The 11,610-nt window shown below is 44.7% G+C and overlaps 1 protein-coding gene across 1 annotated transcript in view; it reads left to right on the forward strand.

Moving 5' to 3' along the window:
- The window catches only part of LOC141106846 (uncharacterized), a 32,342-nt gene extending 24,932 nt beyond the window's left edge, over positions 1-7,410 (forward strand). The window contains 1 exon segment of the mRNA XM_073597775.1: positions 5,067-7,410. Coding sequence (XP_073453876.1) covers positions 5,067-6,707 — 1,641 coding nt within the window. The 3' untranslated portion in view covers positions 6,708-7,410.
- The last annotated feature ends 4,200 nt before the right edge of the window (positions 7,411-11,610 follow it).

Consider the following 11,610-nt stretch of genomic DNA (forward strand, 5'->3'; position numbering starts at 1 on the left):
GAGATGGTGAAGGTTTCTACAAGTATCTGTTAGGTGGTTGGAGGGAGAGGGACTGAGAGAGAGTGAAACTAGTAAGGTAGTGATCAGAGAGAGGGAGAGGATTGTTGGAGAGGTTGCATGAATAGGAGGGTGTTGCCATCAGAGTAGAAGCATGTGTCCATTCCTCAAATCATCAAATGAGGAGAGTGACAGAGGGGGAGGTGGGTAAGCTACCTGAATAATGCTATGTGGGGCTAGAAGGATTCCCACTCCACCTCCCTTACATCCACTGGGTCTGGGGAGAAGTTTATAAGTAGCAGGAGTGTTAGTATTAACAGATTATAGAACAGAAAATAGACCAATATAATGTGCCTCGAATGAGGAGAGGGAGGTGGGTGAAGTATTTGAAAGATGCTATATGGGGCTAGAAGGATTCCTACTCCACCTCCCTTCTATCCACTGGGTCTGAGGGAGTGAGTCCAGAGAAGGCCATCATGAGAGAATGAAGCAGGAGAAGCAGTGTCGGATTCATGAAGCCAGGTTTCAGTAACAGCAAGTAGTTAGTGATAAAGAGGTCATGGACAGAAGTGAGTTTGTTACAGACAGAGCAGGCGTTCCAAAGGGCGCAAGAGAAGGGGAGGCTGGTTTTGGGAAGAAGAGGAATAGAATCAAAATTTGTGTGGGTTGCAGCTGCTGCCAGAGGACATAGGGTGATGGGAGCGTTGAGCACAGTAAAACGATGGTTGCCCAGGGTTTGGGGTTTAATCTTGAAAGGTTAGGAGAAGCAGAAGGGTGAGGGAGGAAATTTGGGAGTGTGATTTATATGAGCTTGGAGCAAGTGTTACAAACGCAAAATCACAAGCATGAGACTGCAGGCTTGGCTGGCTTTAAATCAGGTTTGGTCTCCACCCAGAGACTGACCACATCAATCACCTTGCAGGTGGACAGATAGACAAAAAGAATGCATCAAAGCCAAAACCAGGATGCTGGAATGAGGTGCAGGAGTGCAACGCACTCCTGACAAATGGATTATACTACTTTTATTAGTAGTGGGGGATGGGAGAGGTTATTTAGGGGGCATTAGAATATGTATCCTGTTATTTTATAAGATTCAAATAAGAAGAAAGAGGGAAAAATGCCATTTGTAGTAAATAACCAGAATTTTTTTTCCATAATGGTCCGAGTCTCAGATATTCATTCTAAAATGTGATCAGTAAAGTCTCCGGAGTACACGGAGATCACAGGAATATGATGTGTCCTGGCAAAGCCCAAAGACAAAGTTTATCTTTTAGTTTAGGAGAGGAGGGACACACCCGGGAGAAATGATTCTGTGTACAGAAACCTCACACAGCACACCCCACAGCTCCTCCTCCCAATGTCCCTCCAATCAGAGTCAGAGGATCCTATGACATCACACTGACCTTCACCTCCCTTCCACTTCAGGGAAAATGGAGACCTGACCAGTGAGGTGAGGAGGATTCTGGGAATGTAATTTGATTTTTACTATTTGTGTTTAAATCTAGAGTTTTCCTCCTGTGAAGTCTGGAGATCATATGACCATCACATTGCCTCCACCTCCCTCCCTGATAGAATAGAGAAATAAAAAGAAGAGTCTAGAAGTCACCAGTGAGATCATCGAGCTGCTGACAGGAGAGGTGAGCGGTGCTTGGAAGGACGTCATGATGGACAATCAGCCGCCCCTCACATCACCGGGTAAGAGGAGACTTTATTGTAAAGGAGAGAGCAGTACGGAGGGTCCACCTAGATCCCCCATCATCTGATAAACACATAGAAACAATGTATTCAGTCAGTGTGTGTGTTTCCTACAGATGGATCCAGTAATGGGAACCCACCAGAGAGATGTCCCCGTCCTCTGTATTCCCGGGATTCCACACAGGAAGATCACACCATCCCTCACCATCATCAGGTAGATGAGGAACAATCACTGATAGTATCATTAGGATCTGTACATTATCTGCATTGTTACCATTGATGTCATTTTTATTATATATTCAGAGTGGAAACCTGAGAGATCCTAAAGTTGAGGTTAAAGAAGAGATAAAAGAAGAGGATGATGAGGATGGGGTAATAGAGGAGTCAGAGTTTCCAAAAGTTTACAAAGATCTGTACCAGGACACCATGGTGGAGTTATCCAGCTACAGAAACCCACCAGAGAGATGTCCCCGTCCTCTGTATTCCCGGGATTCCACACAGGAAGATCACACCATCCCTCACCATCATCAGGTAAATGATTGACAATTATTGGAAGTTATAATTAATACACAAGTGTGATTGTTATAATGAATGTTTTATTATATATTCAGAGTGGAAACCTCGAGGATAATATGTTTGTTGTTAAAGAAGAGTATAAAGAGGAGGATGAGGAGTATGGAGTGATGGAGGACTTTTCAGAAGGACACAAGGATATGATGGAGCCACCTAATACCAGGAACCCACCAGAGAGATGTCCCCGTCCTCTGTATTCCCGGGATTCCACACAGGAAGATCACACCATCCCTCAATGTTACAAGGTTGGTGGGACGGAGCTTATAAAACACAGACTCATGGAGATGATGTGTGGATTTTCTATATAAATAATGATATTTGAAGCGCTTCACAATGTGCATGAAAATGAATATATAAGAATAAATATAAATAGTAAAATAAATCCAGCGGTGAGTAAAAATTCCTAAAAAATCCAGCAATCAAAATAGTGTAAAATTATAAAAAATTAGTGACACCAAATGTGTAAAAAAATTCACATAAAAAATCCACATAAAAATAAATATATAGGGATGTATTCAGAAGGTTCAATTATACAGGTGTAGAATCCTGATTGGTATAGAGCTTTTGATCACTAGCAAAGCTGTTTAAAAACACTTGCTTAATTAAGGTGCTCATTGACCTTCATAGTAACAATGTGCTTTTTGCTTCTATTCACAACCAATGTGAGAATCATAAACAGGCAGATAAGAGAAAAAACCAATCATTGTGCAATAGTTAGGATACCAAGGTACACATGCAAACTTCAATCCACTCACGTGTGCCTTATAATGATAAGGCATATGCAGGTTTTACTATAGCAGTCAGCCGCCTTAGACAGGAGCAGATTCAGTGCAGTACACTGTGTGATACTGCTGATCTGCACAGAGCGTCCTTGGCTCCTCCCACGCGTTACATCACAGTCACGTGACTTTGTCTATATATTTATTATATAAGAATAAATATATTATTTATTCTTTTTAAGTGACTCTGAAAACACTCTCTTTTGATAGCAGCCTCACTTGGTTTTATGTGTAATTATCAGCTATTTAGCATCACAGCGCTTTGTGTTTTATATATATTTTTTCCACTGGATTTTTCTATGTGATGTCACAATAATAAATCTTATATCTTACAGATGATATTTTCTATCATTCTCTTGGTTTAGAGTGGAGATCCAATCGATATAGAATTTGAGGTTAAATCAGAAGAAGAAGAGAGGTATGTGAGGGATGATCAGCAGTCTATGGAGGAGGATGGAATAACGGGGACATTTATAGAGGAGGACACTCCTACAGAGATCAGCACAGGTAAGCCATAAAAGAGGAGCTCCAGTCTGGAAAAAAAAATTAAAAATACTGTAGCTGCTGACTCTTAATATAAGGACACTTACCTGTCCAGGGATCTCGCGATGACGGCACCTGGAGCCAATTCGTCTATCGGCTCTCGGATGCAGGCGCCGGCATTGCAAGTAAGGGAAACCAGCAGTGAAGCCTTTAGGCTTCGCGGCTGGTTTCCTACTGTGCTTGCACGAGTTGCGCTGTGCTTTCTGAATGGTCCGCCGTCTTCTGGGACCCGTGTGTGTCCCAGAAGGCAGCGGGGGGAAAGGAGGATTGGAGATCTTACCTGGAAGTGGGAGCGGGTATCTGTCAAAACCAGGAACGCACACACCCAAAAAAAGTCCCAAATGTGGAAGGGGAGAGGGTGCGAGAAAGCAGAGCTTCCCTGTTTCGGTGAAGCTCCGCTTTAACACTAAATCCATTCCTCCACCCATACTGCTCACTGATTGGTCCAGAGTAGGGCGGGGACTGGGTGATATCAGCCTGTAATCCCCTGGTCACTTTCCTGAGCTGTGTTCCCCGTCCTGTATTCCTGTATTTCTCTCGGATAATCTTCCTTCTCTGTGCTGTAGACACAATTTATGTATCTAAACTGGATTTATGGAGATTCTGGGGTTCAGCTGGCAGCAAAATGTTCATTTTCACCATAGGTGTCACTCGACCTAGACACTTGTGCTTTGGGTCTTCTGCCCCATGCTTGGGTCTAGCAAGATCTCTGGTAGAGTAATTCTCCTGGGGTTACTTGTTCTGTTATTTGCTGGCTGTGCCAGGTGGAGGGATATGTCTGTATAGTCTCAGACCCAAGTCACTGAGTGCAGTCTCAGGAGATGGGAGGCAGCAGTGTGGGACCTCTGCAACTTGTCTCATGTAAACATTAAGCCACCAATATTATGAGTCCTGACCCCTGCACTATATACTCTATGTTGTACATTACATAGTCCTGACTTCTCCTCTCTCCCCTCCACCCACTGCTTATATATACACATAATATGTATTCTCTTTTGTTACACCCATTTCCTACCAGCTGGACATTTTATATCTGATGATTTGATTGGAGCACAGACTTTTACATGTTGATAATAATGTGATAACATCCTCCAACTTTGGAACCTTTAAACATAAAGTGATAATGAGGGAGGAGTCAATAACCCAATGATGGTGGTCTTCAGGATCAGTCCAGTCTTCATCTTGGTTGTTCTCCCCCCATCCTCACTCTCTGACCTCTGGTGGGGCTCAGCCCCGCTGTTATTCATGACTAAATCATGGACTAAATAAGGAAGTGCAGGACTTCTTGTGTTTGGAAGATGGCAATGAGTGATAGAGGGGGTGGGGACACTCGTCCTATAATCCCCTCATCACTGTCACTCCTATAAAAGACAGTTCTCGTTGTTTCCTCACTCTCTGACTAAGGTCCATGAATAAAGAAATGAACTGGTAGGAGATCAGAGGACCCATTTACTAGTTACCTTGAGGGGGGAATTGTAAGATCCTCAGAGACAAAGCTGCCTGATGTGGGCGGAGTCCTGGTTTAGGGGAACCAATCTGCTCATGTCTAGTAATAATCTTTGTATTTCTATTTTAGTAGATGGACGGGAGATGAGGAAAACCTCAGAGGATTGTCTCACTTTGTCTCCAGACTGTAAAGTAGAAGATGAGGACATCACACAGTATAGTCCAGGAGAAAACCCGACTACCTCAAATGTCCATCCGGCACCACACAGTGTAGATGGACCATCGTATTCCTCTTATCCTGAGGAACCTCAGACTGTGCGGGACGGTGCTGGACCATCGTATTCCTCTTATCCTGAGGAACCTCAGACTGTGCGGGACGGTGCTGGACCATCGTATTCCTCTTATCCTGAGGAACCTCAGACTGTGCGGGACGGTGCCGGACCATCGTATTCCTCGTATCCTGAGGAACCTCAGACTGTGCGGGACGGTGCCGGACCATCGTATTCCTCTTATCCTGAGGAACCTCAGACTGTGAGGGACGGTGCCGTCCTTCCAACAGATAAAAGGTTTTCCTGTCCTGAGTGCGGGAAATGTTTCCGTTTGAAATCCAAACTTAATTTGCATAAAAGAACTCACACAGGAGAGAAGCCATATTCCTGCCCTGAGTGTGGGAAATGTTTTTCAGATAAGTCCAAAATTTCTAGACACCAGAGAGTGCACATGGGGGAGAAACCGTATTCCTGTCCTGAGTGCGGGAAATGTTTTTCGCAGAAGTCCCATCTTAACACACATATGAGATTGCACACAGGAGAGAAGCTGTATTCCTGCCCTGAGTGCGGGAAATGTTTTTCAGATAAGTCCAAATTGTATAGACACCAGAGAATACATATGGGGGAGAAGCCATTTTCCTGTTCTAAGTGCGGGAAATGTTTTTCAGATAAGTCCCATCTTAACACACATGTGAGATTGCACACTGGTGAGAAGCCATATTCCTGTCCTGATTGCGGGAAATGTTTTTCACGGAAGTCCCATCTTAACAGACATCAGATATCACACACAGGTGAGAAGCCCTATTCCTGTACTGAGTGCGGGAAATGTTTTGGGCACAAAAGAGAACTTGTTGCACATCAGAGATCTCACACAGGGGAGAAGCCGTTTTCCTGTCCTGAGTGCGGGAAATGTTTTTCAAGGAAGTCCAATCTTCACACACATAAGAGACTGCATACAGGAGAAAAGCCGTATTCCTGTATTGAGTGCGGGAAATGTTTTGTAAAAAATTCAAAACTTGTCACACATCGGAGGTCTCACACGGGGGAAAAGCCGTATTGTTGCCCTGAGTGTGGGAAATGTTTTTCAGATAAGTGCAATGTTTATAAACACATTAAATTTCACATGGGAGAAAAGCCATATTCCTGTACTGAGTGCGGGAAATGTTTTGTACAAAAATCTGAATTTGTAACACATCAGAGGTCTCACACGGGGGAGAAGCCATTTTCCTGTCCTGTGTGCGGGAAATGTTTTTCACGAACGAGCAACCTTTACAGACATCAGAGATTGCACACAGCAGAAAAGCCCTATACATGTACTGAGTGCGGGAAATGTTTTGTACAACATTCACAACTTGTCATTCATCAGAGGTCTCACTCGGGGGGAAAAGCCGTATTGTTGTCCTGAGTGCGGGACATGTTTCTCAGATAATTACAGTTTAAATAAACACTGGGAATCTCACACGAAGCAGAAGCCGTTTTCCTGTTTTGAGTGCGGGAAATGTTTTTCAGATAAGATCAGATTTTTGAACCATCAGAGATCTCACAGGAGAAGCCACTTTCCTGTCCTGAGTGAGGGAATTGTTCCTCACTGAAGTCCTGTCTTCCTGTACATCAGGGGTCCCACACAACCCTCGAGGTGTATTAGTGAGTGCGGGAAATGTCTTGTATATGAATGTTGCTGGACATGCGGGGAAGAAGCACACCCTGATATACACCTCAGATATACTCCATGGCTGATCTTCATCATGTAAGAAACAGTTGATAAGGAGATCAGAGATCACCAAAGACATGGATGAAGTGTTGTACCGTGTTGGCCATTGATAGCAGGAGAAAAATAAAAATGGAGTCATTACCTCTCATTGGCTGAGTACATTTTGTGGTATGGAGACTTAGAGGTCTATTATTCTCTTGCAAGAGGTCTGTTTTCGCAAGTCGTCTTCCAGGACGAAACACGTTAACCCCACCACTTAAAAGGCGGCCCTCTTGAGCTTTAAAATAAAAATTACCATTTTAATATGATATAATAAACTCCTGTTTTTTATATTCTTGCTCTTTTTTTGTCATTTCCTCATTTGATTGGCACAAATTAAAGTTCCCTTTTTCCTGTGGCCTTTGGAGTTTCCCTTCCTTCTTTTTTAGATGTGGTTCTCCTCTCCACTGGAATAATCTTATGTAATGCACATAATGCAGGGGACAGGAGTGTAATGTACAGAATGTAGGGGACAGGAGTGTGTAATGTACAGAATGTAGGGCACAGGAGTGTGTAATGCACAGAATGCAGGGGACAGGAGTGTGTAATGTACCGACTGTAGAGGACAGGAGTGTGTAATGTACAGAATGCAGGGGACAGGAGTGTGTAATGTACAGAATGCAGGGGACAGAAGTGTGTAATGCACAGAATGCAGGGGACAGGAGTGTAATGTACAGAATGTAGGGGACAGGAGTGTGTAATGTACAGAATGTAGGGGACAGGAGTGTGTAATGCACAGAATACAGGGGACAGGAGTGTGTAATGTACAGAATGCAGGGGACAGGAGTGTGTAATGTACCGACTGTAGAGGACAGGAGTGTGTAATGTACAGAATGCAGGGGACAGGAGTGTGTAATGTACAGAATGCAGGGGACAGAAGTGTGTAATGCACAGAATGCAGGGGACAGGAGTGTGTAATGTACAGAATGTAGGGGACAGGAGTGTGTAATGTACAGAATGCAGGGGACAGGAGTGTGTAATGTACAGAATGCAGGGGACAGGAGTGTGTAATGTACAGAATACAAGGGACAGGAGTGTGTAATGTACAGAATGTAGGGGACAGGAGTGTGTAATGTACAGAATGCAGGGGACAGGAGTGTGTAATGTACAGAATGCAGGGGACAGGAGTGTGTAATGTACAGAATGCAGGGGACAGGAGTGTGTAATATACAGAATACAGGGGAGAGGAGTGTGTAATGTACAGAATGCAGGGGATAGGATTGTGCAATGTACAGAATACAAGGGACAGGAGTGTGTAATGTACAGAATGCAGGGGACAGGAGTGTGTAATGTACAGAATACAAGGAACAGGGGTGTGTAATGTACAGAATACAAGGGACAGGAGTGTGTAATGTACAGAATGCAGGGAACAGGAGTGTGTAATGTACAGAATGCAGGGGACAGGAGTGTGTAATGTACAGAATGCAGGGGACAGGAGTGTGTAATGTACAGAATACAAGGAACAGGGGTGTGTAATGTACAGAATACAAGGGACAGGAGTGTGTAATGTACAGAATACAGGGGACAGGAGTGTGTAATGTACAGAATGCAGGGGACAGGAGTGTGTAATGTACAGAATGCAGGGGACAGGAGTGTGTAATGTACAGAATGCAGGGGACAGGAGTGTGTAATGTACAGAATGTAGAGGACAGGAGTGTGTAATGTACAGAATACGGGGGACGGGAGTGTGTAATGTACAGAATACAAGGGACAGGAGTGTGTAATGTACAGAATACAGGGGACAGGAATGTGTAATGTACAGAATGCAGGGGACAGGAGTGTGTAATGTACAGAATGCAGGGGACAGGAGTGTGTAATGTACAGAATGTAGAGGACAGGAGTGTGTAATGCACAGAATGCAGGTGACAGGAGTGTGTAATGTACAGAATACGGGGGACGGGAGTGTGTAATGTACAGAATACGGGGGACGGGAGTGTGTAATGTACAGAATACAAGGGACAGGAGTGTGTAATGTACAGAATGCAGTGGACAGGAGTGTGTAATGTACAGAATGTAGAGGACAGGAGTGTGTAATGCACAGAATGCAGGGGACAGGAGTGTGTAATGTACAGAATGCAGGGGACAGGAGTGTGTAATGTACAGAATGTAGAGGACAGGAGTGTGTAATGTACAGAATGCAGGGGACAGGAGTGTGTAATGTACAGAATGCAGGGGACAGGAGTGTGTAATGTGCAGAATGCAGGGGACAGGAGTGTGTAATGCAGGGCTAGTGTGATGGGGAGGAGCTAGTGTGATGGGTGCAGTGTGATAGTGAATCCAAACTCCACCTCACACTATATAATCAGTTAAACTAACAGATGTTTCCTTTTGGGATGAAGGTTTTACATAAATACTGTAAATAAAAGCTGATCATTGTAAGCACACCTGTCAGAGGGAGATGGTTTGTCCTATCTCCTGTTTGCTGCATCTGCTGGAGAGCTTTTTCTGCTGAAAAAATAACACTTACCCGATGGATCACCAGATGAAAATAAAAGAAAGTCTAAAAAATGAATAAAAAAATACAGCCAACACATCTAAGAAGGGTACCTGGGCAGTGTGACGGGGAGGAGCCAGTGTGATAGGAGGGGACAGTGTGACGGGAGGACATGTAGTCCCACACTATACTCGCTCAGGTGCTGGGCACTGTCTGTTCCTCCAGACTCAGGAATACTCTGTGGCATTTGTAGGCTGCCAGGCAGGAGCGTCCTCGGGGAGAGAAGCAATTCTCTTACTTTATCAGGAGAAGCCTGCAGGCAAGAAACAGGAGCTGGAGTTGGGTGGCGGGGCTGGAAAGCTGATTGATGACTGCTTGTCTTTTGTCACATTGTGGATCACGACTCCCATAAACACCTAGCACCAGGCTGGATAGGAGGAACCGATCGCCTCCATCTCCCTCCTGCAGCCCCCTGCTGAATGGTGGCAGGAAGGAGATGGAGGCGATCGACTACTTTGTATGCCGCCCCCTCCTATCCAAGTGTAGACAAATATGACAGGGGAGCTGCACAGGTCCCTTGAAGCATGGGGCCAGGTCACAATTGTGACCCCCTATTATGCCTCTGCCCCAATCTCTCTCCTTTTACAGATTCTACAAGCAATACTTTACAAAAAGACTCCTAGACTGTTTATTGGAGTCGGAGTGAATGGACTGTTACTGGGGGGCCTCCATACTGTTTGGGAAAGAACCAGTTATCATCAGTGGCTCCTGCGGGGGGAGCACTACACATCTATAAGGATATACAGTACATACACACACAGCACAAGGCCGTGTTCACACTACAAGACGTTTATCGGGGCTGCAGTTCCTCTGAGCTCCACAAGATGGCGATCGCACTTCTACCTGGACACGAAGACTCTATGGAAGACAGGAAGTGATGTCAGCTACAGACAGGAAGTGATTTCAGAACAGACAGGAAGTGATGTCAGATACAGACAGGAAGTGGTGTCAGAACAGACAGGAAGTGATGTCAGAACAGACAGGAACTTCCTTGTCATAGGAGGTAGAGGTGACGTTGCTGGAACTGGCAGCAGAGGAGGTAATAAGATCTTATTTTCTATTTACACCCAATAACCCCCCCCGTCATGTTCCGTCCTCTTCCTCCATAGTCACTGTGACGTCTTTTATCTCCAGCAGATGATGATACACACATATAATATTATTATACAGGATTTATATCGCGATAATTGTTTGCACAACATGAGGGCAGACAGTACATTTACAATACAATATAATACAGGAGGAATCAGAGGGCCCTGATCCTTAGAGCTTACAATCTAAGAGGGAGGGTCAAAGGAAACAAGACAATATCTGTGGGGGATGGGCTGATGGAGAAAATAAAAGTCCAGCTGTTAGGTGGGGGCTGGATAGGCTTCTCATAGGAGAAGGGTTTTCATTGATAGCCTAAAAGTGGACAGAGTAGAAGACAGACAAACTGGGATATGGAGTTCCAAAGGATGGGAGAGGCTCGGGAGAAGTCCTGGAGATGAGCCTGGGAGGAGATGAAATGGGTAAGTTGTTGTTAGTATTTTGTATTGAATTTGTTGGGGTAGTGGAAGCCAGCAGAGGGATTGTTGGAGAGGAGTAGCAGACATTGAACAGTTGGTAAAGTGTAAGGGTCTGGCCGCAGCATTCATGAATGGGGGATAGCCTATATACAGGCAATCCCGTGAGGAAGGAATTGTAGTAGTCCAGGTGACCAGGGAGTGGATTAGGAGCTTTGTGGTGTCATTGATTAGGAAGGAGTGTATTTTGGAGATATTATGGAGGTTGAGGTGGACAGTGATTGGGTGTGGAGCTGAAAGGAGAGTTCAGGGTCCAGGATTACACCTAGGACCATGACATGTGGGGACATGTTGATGGTTGTGCCATCGATCTTGACAGAGAAGTCAGGGGAAGGGGCACGTGGGGAAGGAAATATTATGAGCTCGGTTTTGGATAGAATGATTTTGAGGAAGTGGTGTGACATCCAGGCTTATATGTCTGTTCGTTAATTTGTGCTGTGTGAGGAGACTCATGGAGGGAGTAGAGGGTCAGAGACATAGATTATCAGCATAGAAATGG

The sequence above is a fragment of the Aquarana catesbeiana genome, linkage group LG08 (assembly GCF_042186555.1).
Source record: "Aquarana catesbeiana isolate 2022-GZ linkage group LG08, ASM4218655v1, whole genome shotgun sequence".
NCBI lineage: Eukaryota > Metazoa > Chordata > Amphibia > Anura > Ranidae > Aquarana > Aquarana catesbeiana.